The 19,429-nt window shown below is 53.3% G+C and overlaps 1 protein-coding gene across 3 annotated transcripts in view; it reads left to right on the top strand.

The window, feature by feature from the left end:
* Positions 1–3,503: 3,503 nt before the first annotated feature.
* Positions 3,504–19,429, top strand: part of TBX1 (T-box transcription factor 1) — an 84,099-nt gene continuing 68,173 nt past the window's right edge. For 2 of the 3 annotated variants that reach the window (XM_069215309.1, XM_069215306.1), the window contains exon 1: positions 3,509–3,987. In XM_069215309.1, the coding sequence (XP_069071410.1) occupies positions 3,755–3,987 (233 nt within the window). In that variant the 5' untranslated portion in view covers positions 3,509–3,754. Of the gene's footprint in view, positions 3,988–19,429 lie in introns of all 3 variants that reach the window. The other variant, XM_069215307.1, reaches the window with a different exon arrangement.

The following is a 19,429-nucleotide window of genomic DNA, read 5'->3' as shown; positions in this document are numbered from 1 at the left end:
ACGCTTGGCCTGGGAGTGGCACGCTGTTTAGTTCACAGTTGTCAGCTTCTTGTAAATTTACACGAGGGTTTGTGAGGGGCTCTATTGAGTGCACACCTGATGATGACGCTGTTCGTAGAAGTTTATACTTTGCCTGAGAGTGGTACCCGTTTGGTTATCTCTCAGTTGTGAATGCCTTATTTACAGAGAGCTCACACTTGTGAGTGACAGGCTCCAGGTGATTTCCCACTGTTGTACAGTAAGTTCACACTTGGGACTGACAGGATTCTGTTGATTTCACAGTTGTGTACAGTGATTTCACACTTGGCTTTGCGAGTTACAGGTTTATGGTGATTTTACAGGTGTACAGTGTGTTCACGCTTGAGAGTGACAGGCGCCTGGTGATTTCACACCTGTGTACAGTGAGTTATTACTTGGGCTTGCCAGTGGCAGGTTTATGGTGATTCCACACTTGTGTACAGTGAGTTTACTTTTGGGAATGACAGGCTTTTGGTGATTTCACAGTGAGTTCACACTTGGGAGTGACAGGCATCTGATGATTTCACACTTGTGTATAGTGAGTTCACGCTTGGGAGTGACAGGCATCTGATGATTTCACACTTTTGCAAAGTGAGTTCAAGCTTAGGAGTGATAGAATTCTGGTGATTTCACACTTGTGTACAGAGAGTTCACACCTGACTTACTTGTGTACAGTGAGTTTACACTTGGGAGTGACAGGCTTCTGGTGATTTCACACTGGTGTACAGTAAGTTTACACTTGGGAGTCACAGGCTTCTGGTGATTTCACACTTGAGTGCAGTGAGTTCACACTTGGGAGTGACAGGCTTGTGGTGATTTCACACGTGTGTACAGTGAGTTTACACTTGGGAGTGACAGGCTTCTGGTGATTTCACCCTTTTGTACAGTGAGTTCACATCTGACGTACTTGTGTACATTGAGTTCACACTAGGAAATAACAGGCTTCTGGCGATCACGCACTTGTGTACAGTGAGTACACACTTGGGAGTGACAGGCTTATGGTGATTCACTCTTGTGTACAGTGAGTTCACACCTGACTTTGCGACTGATAGACATGTGATGATTTCACACTTGTGTACAGTAAGTTCACACTTTGGAGTGACAGCTTCTGGTGTTTTCACATCTGTGTACAGTGAGTTCAAACTTAGGAGTGACAGGCTTCTGGTTATTTCACACCAGTGTACAGTGAGTTCACACTTGGAAGTGACTGGCTTCTGGTGAGTTCACACCTGTGTACAGTGAGTTCACCCTTGGGAGTGACAGGCTTCTGGTGATTTCACATCTGTGTACAGTGAGTTCAAACTTAGGAGTGACAGGCTTCTGGTTATTTCACACCAGTGTACAGTGAGTTCACACTTGGAAGTGACTGGCTTCTGGTGAGTTCACACCTGTGTACAGTGAGTTCACCCTTGGGAGTGACAGGCTTCTGGTGATTTCACACTTGTGTACAGTGAGTTCACAGCTGGGAGTGACAGGCGTCTGGTGATTCCACTCTTGTGTACAGTGAGTTCAAACTTAGGAGTGACAGGCTTCTGGTGATTTCTCATGTGTCCAGTGAATTCACACTTGAGAGTGATATTCTTCGGGTGATTTAACACTTGTGTACAGTTAGTTCATACTATGGGGCTTGCGAGTGACTGGCTTCTGATGATTTTACATGTTTACAGTTAGTTGACACTTGGTTTTGCGAGTGATAGGCTTCTGGTAATTCCACACTTGTGTACAGTGAGTTTACACTTGGGAGTGACAGACTTCTGGTGATTTCACACCTGTGTACAGTGAGTTCACACTTGGGAGTGACAGGCATCTGGTGATCTCACACTTGTGCACAGTGAGTTCACACTTGGGAGTGAGAAGTTGCTGGTGATTTCACACTTGCTTACAGTGAGTTCACACTTTGGAGTGACAGGCTTGTGGTGATCTCACACATGTGTAAAGTGAGTTCACACTTGCGAGTGACAGGTTTATGGTTCTTTCACACTGGTGCACAGTGAGTTCACACCGGTGAGTGACAGGCTTTGGGTGATTTCACACTTTTGTACAATGAATTCACACTTGGGAGTAACAGGTTTCTGGTGATTTCACACTTATGTACATTGAGTTCACACTTGGGAGTGACAGGCTTTTGGTGATTTCACACTGGTGCACAGTGAGTACACACTTGGGAGTGACAGACTTCTGGGGATTTCACATTTGTGTACAGTGAGTTGACACTTGAGAGTGACAGGCATCTAATGATTCCACACTTGTGTACAGCGAGTTCACACTTTTGAGTGACAGGCTTCTGGTGATTTCACACTTGTGTACAGAGAGTTCACACCTGGCTTACTTGTGTACAGTGAGTTCACACTTGGGAGTGAAAGGCTTTTGGTGATTCCACACTTGTGTACAGTGAGTTCACACTTGGGAGTGACAGGCTTCTGGTGATTCCACACTTGTGTACAGTGAGTTCACACTTGGGATTGACAGGCTTGTGGTGATCTCACACATGTGTAAAGTGAGTTCACACATGGGAGTGACAGGTTTATGGTGATTTCACACTGGTGCACAGTGAGTTCAAACCGGTGAGTGACAGGCTTCGGGTGATTTCACACTTATGTACAGTGAGTTCACACTTGGGAGTGACAGGCTTTTGGTGATTTCACACTTGTGCACAGTGAGTACACACTTGGGAGTGACAGACTTCTGGGGATTTCACAGTTGTGTACAGTGAGTTCACACTTGGCTTACTTGTGTACAGTGAGTTCACACTTGGGAGTGAAAGGCTTTTGGTGATTCCACACTTGTGTACAATGAGTTCACACTTGGGAGTGACAGGCTTCTGGTGATTTCACACTTGTGCACAGTGAGTTCACACCTGGCTTACTTGTGTACAATGAGTTCACACTTGGGAGTGAAAGGCTTTTGGTGATTCCGCACTTGTGTACAATGAGTTCACACTTGGGCGTGACAGGCATCTAATGATTCCACACTTGTGTACAGTGAGTTCACACTTGGGAGTGACAGGCTTCTGGTTATTTCACACTTGTGTACAGAGAGTTCAAACCTGGCTTACTTGTGTACAGTGAGTTCACACTTGGGAGTGAGAGGCTTTTGGTGACTCCACACTTGTGTACAGTGAGTTCACACTTGGGAGTGAAAGGCTTTAAGGTGATTCCACACTTGTGTACAGTGAGTTCACACTTAGGAGTGACAGGCTTCTGGTGATTTCACACTTGTGCACAGTGAGTTCACACTTGAGCGTGACAGGCTTCTGGTGATTTCACACGTGTGCACGGTGAGTTCGCACTGGGACTGTGATGGACTCGAGCTGGGTGCATTAACTCACCCCAGGCAGTCAGCGCGCACACTCCTAGAGGCGGGTAGCTCCTGGCCTTCTAACCGCCCTCTCCCCGCCCCCAGCAGCCGCTCCTCCCACCAGCCCGGCTGTCACATTCCTCCCTGACATCACCCAGGGCAAGCAGCGGCCAGGCAGGGACTGAGTGCTTCACTGAAGAACTTGGCAGAGAGGAAAACACACAAATAAACAGATAAACAGGGTCGGCTGCTGAGGAGCAGACGGCCGCCCCCTGCTGAGCTGCTGCTGGGAGTTAGGAAACTTCAGCAGATCCAGAGGGGAGGGGGGCCGGGGGGGCACGTACTGCACTGCCCTCCGAAGCAGCCTCTCGTCCCATACTGTAGAGCTGCGAGGCGTCTCCGCCGGGTCTGCTGGGCGCTGCATGTCGGGGGGAACTCCATGGTGCTGGGGGAGGGGCGCGTAGGTGTGAAGAGGGGGTGCTGGAGGCACGGGCCCCTCTCCTATGGAAGAAAGAGGCCCCCGCCCCCCCAGAGCCACCGCTTTCAGCATTGCTTCTCTGATTACAGCCTCCGAGACCGGCCAGGACCCCGCCGCTGGCCCCCGGGGGCCCTTCAGCCAGGGTCCCGAGGCTCCGAGGATGCACTTCAGCTGCTTCACCAGAGACATGGAGGGTAAGTGGCAGTGAGTGAGTGATCATGCCATCCCCCCCCCCCTCACCACCTCCAACCCTTACATATTCTCGCACATTCACTCCCGTAGGTCCTACCTTGCCCTGAGGCGGGGGGCCGTGATTCTTAGGGAGGTAGGCGATGTATTTGTGGGAAGGGGGTCTTTTTTTTTGGGGGGGGGGCATCCAAATTGTGTATACCTCCTTCAGAGTCGCGACCACTCCCACTCAGATATTTGTCAATAGCAAAAGCGTAGTTTAATTCCATATAAATTAAAGTTTCACGTTTTTATTTATTTTCACGATTAATTAAAACCAATGCACTCAGCAACAAAGAAAAGTTATGAATAGAAAGAAGACGATTCATTAGATGTCCCTAAACACGATAACACTGAAACGACAGAGGTATCAGAATACAAATAAAAGGTTTAAAGGTGGATTAAGAGGCAGCGAAGCCTATAACAAAGGGCCCTGACAGCTCCCCACCCACCCCACACACGGACCCCATCCCCTCTAGGCGCCTTTTTTAAACTTTAGTACAAATTATTCAGATTACTCTAAAGTGCGAAATAATGTAACGTTTGGGTGAAATTTCATCTAATTACATTGTATGACACAAATGCACTGAAAACATAGTCACATGAAATGTGTTTGAATGAACCCCCGATCTCCCAAGTAACCATAGTACACTTTCTAAGAAATCGGGGTGCATACAGGGTGAGAGGGGTGCAGCTCTAGAATTATCAAGTAGTTAACCAGTTGTAATTATGGCATCAGCGCTTCACACTTTAAATTCATTTTAGAACAAAATAATATTTTTTTTAGAAAACCGAAACTTTTCACCTCACCGGTGCTTGCTTAACAAAATTACTACTTCGACTCACAACTGATTTTATGGTTCCAAATTAAAGTAAAAAAAAAAGAATTTAAGAAACTTAAAAAGCAAACTCGGAAACAAGTGAGAAATATGTGCAAATGGAACCAGTAAATGTGGAGTGAGGCACGGCTGGGAGAAGCCAGTGTGAGCTTCAAATAATGACCTTATGTTTGACTCACACACGGATTTCAAGGGCTTGGAAGCAGGGACATTTTAAGGGTTTTGGGGGCCCTGGGCCAAACGTATTTTGGGGGGCCCTCTTCGGAACAGATTTACATTTACGATCCAGTTTCAGCTCTTTCATGCCCTCCTTGGTCAGGCACACTGGTCTTAATTCAAAATGTGTCTACTTCTAATATTCAGGGATGGTGATGTGTGTTTTTAATATCGTGACTCAGGAGCACTAATATTACTGAAAATAATCTGGGTGACACCTCCCATTTCGCACATGTGGGGTTCTGTTTTGATCTAAAAGAAACGTTTTTATGGACGTTGCATGAAACATAAACACAATATTTCTCGGTGAAAAATGTCTGAAATAGACACACACGTCACTCACATTAAAAAAATACATTAAAAGAAAACTGTTTTTTAAACAATCCCTTTAAGAGTTATTCAAGGTCATCAGGGCAAGACTCTCTGCTGCAGAGAGCTGGCTCGTCTGGGGCCCCTGAAAGGCCGGGGTTCTGGCCCAGAGCCCACCTTGTCCAGGCCCAAAGACCTCTCTGCTTGGAAGGGGTTCAGAGGACGGGGTTCAGCTGTGAAAATAGCACATCCCGGCCCAGTCCGGCCACGTCCTCCGCTCCCACTAAAGGGAATATTTCCATGCGAGCTCGGAAACGGAGTCGCCCAAATATCGCATTAATGCAGATATTCGGGGTGGTTTGGGGTTTGGGGGAATCTATTCGGGTGCCAGGTCTGCGGGGCCGTTAGATGGAAAGGCTCCGTGGACAACGAGAGTGGGCGATCAAAAAATAGAAAAATTTCACCCAACTGAGCAAATACTCAATAAAATAACAAAAAAACTTGGCGTCACAAAAGACATATTTATTTACGCCATGCTGCGAAAAATAAACGTGGCCAAATAATACGTTCTACTGAGTTACGGACCAAATAAACCACATTAATACACGAATTGCTAAACGTAATGTTTCAAGTTATTACAAAAGAACAGTGAAAATTACACAGGAAAAAAGGTTTACTGGCTGACATATTGCAGGATGAGAAGGACACTGAGGGGAAAAACCATTAAAAGTCAGGAGGCCTCTTCAATTGGTTTTAATTCACTGGTCAAAATTTATCTCGAGCGTCCTCGTTTTAGCTGAGATACATGAAATAATTTAATGGCATAAATCATATATGAAAGTGTGCCTCGACACAGTCAGGATATATATATGTATATCAAAAAGTTGTAAAACACGAACAATGTGTGTATATATATAAATTTCATAAAATAATATGTGATATATATATATATATAATCACATATTATTTTATGAAATTGATTCACTATTTATTTAAATAGAGACCTAACTAAGCCCTCCATAAGCCCTTCATCCAATGATATATATATATATATATATATATATGTATATATATAACTTAATTGGAAGGCTATCATGCACCGCACTTCAATCGCTTAGCGAGGATGCAGGCCTGGCCTTCGGTGAATATTCAGTTGTTTCCACTCCATGTTCCATGTTCCATAGTCTGTCTATCTATCTATCTACCTATCTATCTATCTATCTATCTATCTATCTATCTATCTATCTATCTATCTATCTATCTATCTTTCTATCTTTCTTTCTATCTATCTATCTATGTCTGTCTATCTATCTTTCTATCTATCTATCTATCTATCTATCTATCTATCTATCTATCTATGTCTGTCTGTCTGTCTCTCTATCTATCTATCTATCTATCTTTCTATCTATCTATCTATCTATCTATCTATCTATCTATGTCTGTCTATCTATCTGTCTATCTATCTATCTATCTATCTATCTATCTATCTATCTATCTATGTCTGTCTATCTATCTGTCTATCAATCTATCTGTTTGTCTATCTATCTATCTATCTATCTATCTATCTATCTATCTATCTATCTATCTATCTATCCATCTCTCTATGTCTGTCTATCTGTCTATCTATCTATCTGTTTGTCTGTCTGTCTATCTGTCTATCTATACACACATATAGAACTCTAGATAGAATAAAGGACAGATGGATTCATACATCTAACTAAATGTGTGTGTGGACAGTCAGTAGGAGGGACTGACGGACAGTTGGACGGACTGAGGGCCGGTTTGAAGGGTGCCTATTGACAGATTTACAACCTCACTTATAGAATGGGGCCATTTGGTTATGGGCTGGGCCCCTCCCGACCCCCGGGTACCCATGAGGTGCCCCCAGCTCCCCTTCTGTAGCCCCCAGCTCCCCTTCTGTACACCACTTGTGACTGGAGCACTGGGAGAGACGTGAGTCCGTCACCAGACACTTTCTGCCAGACGTATTGAGGCGACAGCACGGTTATAATAACGCAGAGCGGGCAACGGAGGAACAGGGATCTGTAGAGGATCAAACGTGGCGCCCCTCATTGTACGCTCCCCCTCCCCTGCGGTGACAATACGGCCCCCCCGCGGTGACAGCACGGGCCCTCGGTGGTGACAGTACGGGCCCCTCGATGGAGGTAGAACGGGCCCCTTGGTGGAGGCAGGACGGCCCCCTCGGTGGTGACAGTACGGGACCCTCGGTGGTGACAGGACGGGCCCCTGGGTAGTGAATGTATCGGTACTGACACTACAGGTCTTTGCGTTGTGACAATGGGGGCCCCTCAGTGTGTAGAGTACAGCCCCTGCGTACTGACAGCGGGGCCCCTCAGTGTTTACTGTACAGGTTCATGTGTAGTGGCAGTGGCGGCCCTCAGTGTTTACAGTACGGGTCCCTCAGTAGTGACAGTGGGGGCCCTCAGTGTTTACAGTACGTGCCCCTGGGTAGTGACAGTGGGGGCCCTCAGTGTTTATAGTACGGGCCCCTGTGTAGTGGCAGTGGGGGACCTCAGTGTTTACAGTACGGGTCCCTCAGTAGTGACAGTGGGGACCTCAGTGTTTACAGTACGGGTCCCTCAGTAGTGACAGTGGTAGCCCTCAGTGTTTACAGTACGGGTCCCTCAGTCGTGACAGTGGGGGCCCTCAGTGTTTACAGTACGGACCCCTGCGTAGTGACTGTGGGGGACCTCAGTGTTTACAGTACGGGTCCCTCAGTAGTGACAGTGGGGGCCCTCAGTGTTTACAGTACGGCCCCTGTGTAGTGACAGTGGGGGCCCTCAGTGTTTACAGTACGGGTCCCTCAGTAGTGACAGTGGGGGCCCTCAGTGTTTACAGTACGTGCCCCTGGGTAGTGACAGTGGGGGCCCTCAGTGTTTATAGTACGGGCCCCTGTGTAGTGGCAGTGGGGGACCTCAGTGTTTACAGTACGGGTCCCTCAGTAGTGACAGTGGGGACCTCAGTGTTTACAGTACGGGTCCCTCAGTAGTGACAGTGGTAGCCCTCAGTGTTTACAGTACGGGTCCCTCAGTCGTGACAGTGGGGGCCCTCAGTGTTTACAGTACGGACCCCTGCGTAGTGACTGTGGGGGACCTCAGTGTTTACAGTACGGGTCCCTCAGTAGTGACAGTGGGGGCCCTCAGTGTTTACAGTACGGCCCCTGTGTAGTGACAGTGGGGGCCCTCAGTGTTTACAGTACGGGTCCCTCAGTAGTGACAGTGGGGGCCCTCAGTGTTTACAGTACGTGCCCCTGGGTAGTGACAGTGGAGGCCCTCAGTGTTTACAGTAGGGTCCCCTGCGTAGTGACAGTGGGGACCTCAGTGTTTAAAGTACGGGTCCCTCAGTAGTGGCAGTGGGGGGCCCTCAGTGTTTACAGTACGTGCCCCTGCGAAGTGACAGTGGGGACCTCAGTGTTTACAGTACGGGTCCCTCAGTAGTGACAGTGGGGGCCCTCAGTGTTTACAGTACGGCCCCTGTGTAGTGACAGTGGGGGCCCTCAGTGTTTACAGTACGGGTCCCTCAGTAGTGGCAGTGGGGGCCCTCAGTGTTTACAGTAGGGTCCCTCAGTAGTGACAGTGGGGGGCCCTCAGTGTTTACAGTACGGGTCCCTCAGTAGTGACAGTGGGGGCCCTCAGTGTTTACAGTAGGGTCCCCTACGTAGTGACAGTGGGGGGGCTCAGTGTTTACAGTACGGGTCCCTCAGTAGTGGCAGTGGGGGGCCCTCAGTGTTTACAGTACGGCCCCTGGGTACTGACAGTGGGGGGGCCCCAGTGGCCCCTTAAGCCTTTTCCATGCTCGGGGTGATGTGACACTGACCCCACCGCAGGACGCCGCAGGGGGCCACCGACCTGTGTGCCTTTTGGTGACCCCGAGAACCGGTCGCTGTAGCTGCAGGTGACGGTCTTCGGGGTGTCTCTGCAGGGGGTGCTGGGGGCATTTCAAGGCTACAGAGAGCTGGGGACCCCATACAATCCGCCCTCGGTCTCCCAGGCCCCGAGAGCTCCTGTAGCCCGGAGAGTCCTATCTAAATAGAAGAAACCGGTTCTCCAGGGAGGCAGGGAGGGCTGACAAGAAAAGAGACGGTAGTGGAGGGCTGAGGAACACTGCGGAGAGAGAGGGAAGGAAGAGGCGGAACCGGAGGGCTGAGGGGCTCTGAAGACAGAGAGAGAGAGAGAGGGCACAGAGAAGGGTGCAGAGCTGGAGGGACGAGGGGCTGTGAAGACAGAGAGGGGGCAGAGAGAAGGGTGCAGAGCTGGAGGGCTGAGGGGCTGTGAAGACAGGGAGAGGGCAGAGAGAAGGGTGCAGAGCTGAAGGGCTGAGGGTCTGTGAAGAGAGAGAGAGCACAGAGGAAAGGGTGCAGAGCTGGAGGGCTGAGGGGCTGTGAAGACAGAGAGAGCGCAGAGGGAAGGGTGCAGAGCTGGAGGGCTGAGGGGCTGTGAAGACAGAGAGAGGGCAGAGGAAAGGGTGCAGAGCTGGAGGGCTGAGGGGCTGTGAAGACAGAGAGAGTGCAGAGGGAAGGGTGTGGAGCTGGAGGGCTGAGGGGCTGTGAAGACAGAGAGAGTGCAGAGGGAAGTGTGCAGAGCTGGAGGGCTGAGGGGCTCTGAAGACAGAGAGAGGGCAGAGGGAAGGGTGCAGAGCTGGAGGGCTGAGGGGCTGTGAAGACAGAGGGGGAGAGGGCAGAGAGAATGGAGCGTAACTGGAGGGCTCTGGGGGCCTCCAGAGAGAGACGGGAGGGTTGAGGGGCCTCCAGAGAGAGAGACGGGAGGGCCGAGGGGCCTGCAGAGAGAGACAGGAGGTCGAAGGGCCCTAAGAGACAGCACAGTCGGGCTGAGGGGCCCTAAGAGACAGCACAGGAGGGCTGAAGGCCCTAAGAGACAGCACAGGAGGGCTGAGGGCCCCCAAGAGACAGCACAGGAGGGCTGAGGGGCCCTAAGAGATAGCACAGGAGGGCTGAGGGCCCCTAAGAGACAGCACAGGAGGGCTGAAGGCCCTAAGAGACAGCACAGGAGGGCTGAGGGGCCCTAAGAGATAGCACAGGAGGGCTGAGGGGCCCTAAGAGACAGCACAGGAGGGCTGAAGGCCCTAAGAGACAGCACAGGGGGGCTGAGGGCCCCTAAGAGACAGCACAGGAGGGCTGAGGGGCCCTAAGAGACAGCACAGGAGGGTTGAGGGGCCCTAAGAGATAGCACAGGGGGGCTGAAGGCCCTAAGAGACAGCACAGGAGGGCTGAGGGCCCCTAAGAGACAGCACAGGAGGGCTGAGGGGCCCTAAAAGATAGCACAGGAGGGCTGAGGGCCCCTAAGAGACAGCACAGAAGGGCTGAAGGCCCTAAGAGACAGCACAGGAGGGCTGAGGGCCCCTAAGAGACAGCACAAGAGGGCTGAGGGGCCCTAAGAGCTAGCACAGGAGGGCTGAGGGGCCCTAAGAGATAGCACAGGAGGGCTGAGGGCCCCTAAGAGACAGCACAGGAGGGCTGAGGGGCCCTAAGAGATAGCACAGGAGGACTGAGGCCTGCAGAGACAGCACAGGAGGGCTGAGAGGCGTCCAGAGAGTGAACAGGAGAGCTGAGGGGGCCCGAAGAGAGAGCAGGAGGATGAGGGGGCATGCAGAGAGAGCATGGGAGGAATGAGGGGGGCTCCAGAGAGAGACAGGAGGGTTGAGGGGGCCTGCCGAGCGACCACAGGAGGGCTGAGGGGCCCTTAGAGATAGCACAGGAGGGCCAAGAGAACTCCAGAGAGAGCAGGGGAGGGCTGAGGAGGCCCGAAGAGAGAGCAGGGGGATAAAAGGCCTGCAGGCAGAGCACAGGAGGGCTGAGCATCCCCCCCCCCTCCCCCCACACAGTACAGGAGAGCTGAGGGAACTCCAGAGAGAGTACAGTAGGGCTGGGGGCCCTGGAGAGAGAGTACAGGAGGGCCGAGGAGCCTCCAGAGAGAGTACTGGAGCGCTGAGCCTGCCCCCCACCCCCCGACAGAGTACAGGAGAGCTGAGGGGACTCCAGAGAGAGTACAGTAGGGCTGGGGGCCCTGGAGAGAGAGTACAGGAGGGCCGAGGAGCCTCCAGAGAGAGTACTGGAGCGCTGAGCCTGCCCCCCACCCCCCGACAGAGTACAGGAGAGCTGAGGGGGCTCCAGAGATAGTACAGTAGGGCTGGGGGCCCTCGAGAGAGAAAACTGTAGAAGAGAGCTGGGGCCCCTTATAGACATCAGACAGGCTTTAGGAGAGAGCTGGGGCCCTGCATGGATATCAGACTGTAGAAGAGAGCTGGGGTCCAGCATAGACATCACACAGAGTGTAGGGGAGAGCTGGGGTCCTGCATAGGCATCTCACAGACTGTAGAGGAGAGCTGGGGTCCTGCATAGACATCAGACAGACTGTAGAGGAGAGCTGGGGTCCTGCATAGACATCAGACAGACTGTAGAGGAGAGCTGGGGTCCTGCATAGACATCAGACAGACTTGCTCCTGCATAGACATTAGACAGACGGTAGAGGAGAGCTGGGGTCCTGCGTAGACATCACACAGAGTGTAGGGGAGAGCTGGGACCCCGCATAGACATCAGACAGACTGTAGATGAGAGGTGGGGTCCTGCATAGACATCAGACAGACTGTAGAGGAGAGCTGGGGCCCCGCATAGACACCACACAGACTGTAGAAGAGAGCTGGGGCCCCGCATAGACATCAGACAGACTGTAGAGGGGAGCTGGGGTCCTGCATAAACATCAGACAGACTGTAGATGAGAGCTGGGGTCCTGCATAGACATCAGACAGACTGTAGAGGAGAGCTGGGGCCCCGCATAGACACCACACAGACTGTAGAAGAGAGCTGGGGCCCCGCATAGACATCAGACAGACTGTAGAGGGGAGCTGGGGTCCTGCATAAACATCAGACAGACTGTAGAGGAGAGCTGGGGCCCTGCACAGACATCAGACAGACTTTAGAGGAGAGCTGGGGTCCTGCATAGGCATCAGACAAACTGTAGAGGAAAGCTGGATCACTGCATCGACATCTGACAGACTGCATAGGACAGCTTCCATCCTGCATAAAAAGTAGACATACCGCAGAGGAGAGCTGCGGTCTTGTATAAAACTCAGACATCAGACAGACTGCATAGGAGAGCCGGGGCCATGCATAAACAGCAGACAGAATGCAGAGGAGGCTATGAACCCTGCATAAACCGCAGGCATACAGCAGAGGGGATCCGAGGCCCTGCATAGACAACAGACAAACTGCAGATGGATGCTAGGTCCCAGTATAAACTGCAGACATGCAGCAGATGAGGGCCCTGCATAAACATCAGACAGACTTCACATGAGGACTGGGGCACAGCATTGCTATCAGACAGACTGCACATGAGGGCTAGGGCGCAGCATTACTATCAGACCGGCTGCACATGGGGCCCAGGGCGCAGCATTCCTATCAGACAGACTGCACATGAGGGCTAGGGCGCAGCATTACTATCAGACCGACTGCACATGAGGCCTAGGGTGCAGCATTGCTATCAGACAGACTGCACATGAGGGAGCAGCATTACTATTAGACAGACTGCACATGGGGCCTAGGGTGCAGCATTTCTATCAAACAGACAACACATGAGGCCTAGGGCGCAGTATAGACGCCAGACAGACAGCACATGAGGCCTAGGGCGCAGCATTGCTATCAGACAGACAGCACATGAGGCCTAGAGCGCAGCATTGCTATCAGACAGACTGCACATGAGGCCCAGGGCGCAGCATTGCTATGAGACAGACTGCACATGAGGCCCAGGGCGCAGCATTGCTATCAGACAGACAGCACATGAGGCCTAGGGCGCTGCATTGCTATCAGACAGACAGCACATGAGGCCTAGGGCGCAGCATTGCTATCAGACAGACTGCACATGAGGCCTAGGGCGCAGCATTGCTATCAGACAGACAGCACATGAGGCCTAGGGCGCAGCATAGACACCAGACAGACTGCACATGAGGCCTAGGGCGCAGCATTACTATCAGACAGACTGCACATGAGGCCTAGGGCGTAGAATTGCTATCAGAGAGACAGCACATGGGGCCTAGGGCACAAAATTACTATCAGACACCCTGCACATGAGGCCTAGGGCGCAGCATTACTATCAGACAGACTGCACATGAGGCCTAAGGCGCAGCATTGCTATCAGAGAGACAGCAGATGAGGCCTAGGGTGCAGCATTGCTATCAGATAGACAGCACATGAGGGCTAGAGCGCAGCATTGGTATCCGACAGACAGCACATGAGGCCTAGGGTGCAGCATTGCTATCAGACAGACTGCACATGAGGCCTAGGGCGCAGCATTGCTATCCGACAGACAGCACACGAGGCCTAGGGCGCGGGATTGCTATCCGACAGACTGCACATGAGGCCTAGGGCGCAGCATTGCTATCCGACAGACTGCACATGAGGGCTAGGGCGCAGCATTGCTATCAGAGAGACAGCACCTGATGCCTAGGGTGCAGCACTGCTATCAGACAGACTGCACATGGGGCCTAGGGCACAGCATTGCTATCCGACAGACTGCACATGAGGCCTAGATCGCAGCATTGCTATCCGACAGACAGCACATGATGCCTAGGGCGCAGCATTGCTATCACACAGACTGCACATGAGGCCTAGGGCGCAGCATTGCTATCCGACAGACTACACATGAGGCCTAGGGCGCAGCATTGCTATCCGACAGACTGCACATGAGGCCTAGGGCGCAGCATTGCTATCCGACAGACAGCACATGAGGCCTAGGGCGCAGCATTGCTATCAGACAGACAGCACATGAGGCCTAGGGCGCAGCATTGCTATCAGACAGACTGCACATGAGGCCCAGGGCGCAGCATTGCTATCTGACAGACTGCACATGAGGCCTAGGACGCAGCATTACTATCAGACAGACTGCACATGAGGCCCAGGGCGCAGCATTGCTATCAGACAGACTGCACATGAGGCCCAGGGCGCAGCATTGCTATCAGACCGACTGCACATGAGGCCCAGGGCGCAGCATTGGTATCCGACAGACAGCACATGAGGCCTAGGGCGCAGCATTGCTATCACACAGACTGCACATGAGGCCTAGGGTGCAGCATTGCTATCCGATAGACTGCATATGAGGCCTAGGGCGCAGCATTGCTATCCGACAGACTGCACATGAGGCTTAGGGCGCAGCATTGCTATCCGACAGACAGCACATGAGGCCTAGGGCGCAGCATTGCTATCAGACAGACAGCACATGAGGCCTAGGGCGCAGCATTGCTATCAGACAGACTGCACATGAGGCCCAGGGCGCAGCATTGCTATCTGACAGAGAGCACATGAGGCCTAGGGCGCAGGATTGCTATTAGACAGACTGCACATGAGGCCCAGGGCGCAGCATTGTTATCAGAGAGACAGCACATGAGGCCCAGGGCGCAGCATTGCTATCAGACAGACTGCACATGAGGCCCAGGGCGCAGCATTGGTATCCGACCGACAGCACATGAGGGCTAGGGCGCAGCATTGCTATGAGACAGACTGCACATGAGGCCTAGATCGCAGCATTGCTATCCGACAGACTGCACATGAGGCGTAGGGCGCAGCATTGCTATCCGACAGACTGCACATGAGGCCTAGGGCGCAGCATTGCTATCCGACAGACAGCACATGAGGCCTAGGGCGCAGCATTGCTATCAGACAGACTGCACATGAGGCCTAGGGTGCAGAATTGCTATCAGACAGACTGCACATGAGGCCTAGGGCGCAGCATTGCTATCCGACAGACTGCGCATGAGGCCTAGGGCGCAGCATTGCTATCAGACAGAATGCACATGAGGCCTAGGACGTAGCATTGCTGTCAGACAGACAGCACATGGGGCCTAGGGCGCAGCATTGGTATCCGACAGACTACACATGAGGCCTAGGGCGCAGCATTGCTATCAGACAGACTGCACATGAGGCCTAGGGCGCAGCATTGCTATCCGACAGACTGCACATGAGGCCTAGGGCGCAGCATTACTATCAGACAGACTGCACATGAGGCCTAGGGCGCAGCATTGCTATCCGACAGACTGCACATGAGGGCTAGGGCGCAGCATTTCTATCAGACAGACTGCACTTGAGGCCTAGGGCGCAGAATTACTATCAGACAGACAGCACATGAGGCCTAGGGCGCAGCATTGCTATCAGACAGACAGCACATGAGGCCTAGGGCGCAGCATTGCTATCAGACAGACTGCACATGAGGCCTAGGGCGCAGCATTGGTATCAGACAAACTGCACATGAGGCCTAGGGCGCAGCATTGCTATCAGACAGACTGCACATGAGGCCTAGGGTGCAGCATTGGTATCAGACAGACAGCACATGAGGCCTAGGGCGCAGCATTGCTATCAGACAGACAGCACATGAGGCCTAGGGCGCAGCATTGCTATCAGACAGACTGCACATGAGGCCCAGGGCGCAGCATTGCTATCTGACAGACTGCACATGAGGCCTAGGACGCAGCATTACTATCAGACAGACTGCACATGAGGCCCAGGGCGCAGCATTGCTATCAGACAGACTGCACATGAGGCCCAGGGCGCAGCATTGCTATCAGACCGACTGCACATGAGGCCCAGGGCGCAGCATTGGTATCCGACAGACAGCACATGAGGCCTAGGGCGCAGCATTGCTATCACACAGACTGCACATGAGGCCTAGGGTGCAGCATTGCTATCCGATAGACTGCATATGAGGCCTAGGGCGCAGCATTGCTATCCGACAGACTGCACATGAGGCTTAGGGCGCAGCATTGCTATCCGACAGACAGCACATGAGGCCTAGGGCGCAGCATTGCTATCAGACAGACAGCACATGAGGCCTAGGGCGCAGCATTGCTATCAGACAGACTGCACATGAGGCACAGGGCGCAGCATTGCTATCTGACAGAGAGCACATGAGGCCTAGGGCGCAGGATTGCTATTAGACAGACTGCACATGAGGCCCAGGGCGCAGCATTGTTATCAGAGAGACAGCACATGAGGCCCAGGGCGCAGCATTGCTATCAGACAGACTGCACATGAGGCCCAGGGCGCAGCATTGGTATCAGACCGACTGCACATGAGGCCCAGGGCGCAGCATTGGTATCCGACAGACAGCACATGAGGGCTAGGGCGCAGCATTGCTATGAGACAGACTGCACATGAGGCCTAGATCGCAGCATTGCTATCCGACAGACTGCACATGAGGCGTAGGGCGCAGCATTGCTATCCGACAGACTGCACATGAGGCCTAGGGCGCAGCATTGCTATCCGACAGACAGCACATGAGGCCTAGGGCGCAGCATTGCTATCAGACAGACTGCACATGAGGCCTAGGGCGCAGAATTGCTATCAGACAGACTGCACATGAGGTCTAGGGCGCAGCATTGCTATCCGACAGACTGCGCATGAGGCCTAGGGTGCAGCATTGCTATCAGACAGAATGCACATGAGGCCTAGGACGTAGCATTGCTATCAGACAGACAGCACATGGGGCCTAGGGCGCAGCATTGGTATCCGACAGACTACACATGAGGCCTAGGGCGCAGCATTGCTATCAGACAGACTGCACATGAGGCCTAGGGCGCAGCATTGCTATCCGACAGACAGCACATGAGGCCTAGGGCACAGCATTGCTATCAGACAGACTGCACATGGAACCATCCACTGAATGCACAGAGAGCAAGGGGTGACTGGAGACCCTTCACAGACACTGGGGGCGCTTAAGTAACACCACAGAGAACAGAGGACACAGCTGAGGTGGGCGTGGACGCCCCTGAGGACCCCCCTATAGACAGGAGAGCCCAGAGGACGCTCAGAAGGGGATAGATAGATAGATAGATAGATAGATAGATAGATAGATAGATAGATAGATAGATAGATAGATAGATAGATAGATTGATTGATTTCCTGTCTAGGCGCTATTTGCTGAAGCGCTGCCAGAGTGCGGGGGGAGGGCCGTATCCCTGTCCCAGAGAGGGAGGGAGGCCTCAGCGCCAGGCTGGGAGCGGGCAGGGCCAGGCAGCTCCGGAGGGCAGAGCTCGGCCAGCCCAGACAAGGAGGCAGGAAGGCGGGCAGGCAACAGAGACTGCATGGGGAGGAGACGGAGACAGCCCTGCCTGCACCGAGAGGAGAGGAAACAGTCAGGGGAGACCACGGCGAGACCGCAGAGACAGGCAACCCGGGCCGAGACAAGTAGCCACACGTGGCAAGGGCTTGTTCTGTGGAGGAAGCCAAACCCCCGGAGGGACAGGCACCCCCCCCCCCCCCCCCCCCCCCCCCCGCAGGAGAGAGGGAACAGAAACTGCAAGAGAGACGGCGGGGGGAGAAGAACTAGAGAGACTGCCACAGAGAGGGGAGGAAAGAACCAGGAACTGCAAGAGAGACTGCCACAGAGAGGGGAGGAAAGAACCAGGAACTGCAAGAGAGACTGCCACAAAGAGGGCAGGGAGCAGGGACTGAACCAGAGACGGCGAGAGACTGCCACAGAGATGGCAGGAAGCAGGGACTGATCCAGAGACGGCGAGAGACTGCCACAAAGAGGGCAGGAAGGAGGGACTGAACCAGAGAAGGCGAGAGACTGCCACAGAGAGGGCAGGAAGCAGGGACTGAACCAGAGACGGCGAGAGACTGCCACAGAGATGGCAGGAAGCAGGGACTGATCCAGAGACGGCGAGAGACTGCCACAAAGAGGGCAGGAAGGAGGGACTGAACCAGAGACGGCGAGAGACTGCCACGGAGAGGGCAGGGAGCAGGGACTGAACCAGAGACGGCGAGAGACTGCCACAGAGATGGCAGGAAGCAGGGACTGATCCAGAGACGGCGAGAGACTGCCACAAAGAGGGCAGGAACTGAACCAGAGACGGCGAGAGACTGCCACAGAGAGGGCAGGAAGGAGGGACTGATCCAGAGACGGCGAGAGACTGCCACAAAGAGGGCAGGAAGCAGGGACTGAACCAGAGACGGCGAGAGACTGCCACAAAGAGGGCAGGAAGCAGGGACTGAACCAGAGACGGCGAGAGACTGCCACAGAGATGGCAGGAAGCAGGGACTGAACCAGAGACGGCGATAGACTGCCACAGAGAGGGCAGGAAGCAGGGACTGATCCAGAGACGGCGAGAGACTGCCACAGAGAGGGCAGGAAGCAGGGACTGATCCAGAGACGGCGAGAGACTGCCACAAAGAGGGCAGGGAGCAGGGACTGAACCAGAGACGGCGAGAGACTGCCACAGAGATGGCAGGAAGCAGGGACTGATCCAGAGACGGCGAGAGACTGCCACAAAGAGGGCAGGAAGGAGGGACTGAACCAGAGACGGCGAGAGACTGCCACGGAGATGGCAGGAAGCAGGGACTGAACCAGAGACGGCGAGAGACTGCCACAAAGAGGGCAGGAAGCAGGGACTGAACCAGAGACGGCGATAGACTGCCACAGAGAGGGCAGGAAGCAGGGACTGATCCAGAGACGGCGAGAGACTGCCACAAAGAGGGCAGGAAGGAGGGACTGAACCAGAGACGGCGAGAGACTGCCACAGAGAGGGCAGGAAGCAGGGACTGATCCAGAGACGGCGAGAGACTGCCACAGAGAGGGCAGGAAGCAGGGACTGATCCAGAGACGGCGAGAGACTGCCACAAAGAGGGCAGGAACTGAACCAGAGACGGCGAGAGACTGCCACAGAGAGGGCAGGAAGGAGGGACTGATCCAGAGACGGCGAGAGACTGCCACAAAGAGGGCAGGAAGGAGGGACTGAACCAGAGACGGCGAGAGACTGCCACAAAGAGGGCAGGAAGGAGGGACTGAACCAGAGACGGCGAGAGACTGCCACAGAGAGGGCAGGAAGCAGGGACTGATCCAGAGACGGCGAGAGACTGCCACAAAGAGGGCAGGGAGCAGGGAGTGCGCGAGAGGCGAGGGGAGAGGGGCAGCCGCCGAGAGGAGAAGGTGGAGGGAGCCTGGAGCTGAAAGTGAGAGGCTGAGGATGCGACAATGAAGAGAGAGGGCGAGAAATAAGAGGGCAGAGACGGTAAGAGAGA

Source organism: Pleurodeles waltl, chromosome 11 (genome assembly GCF_031143425.1).
Source record: "Pleurodeles waltl isolate 20211129_DDA chromosome 11, aPleWal1.hap1.20221129, whole genome shotgun sequence".
Taxonomy (NCBI): Eukaryota; Metazoa; Chordata; class Amphibia; order Caudata; family Salamandridae; genus Pleurodeles; species Pleurodeles waltl.
This window is presented reverse-complemented; position numbering and strand designations above follow the sequence as displayed.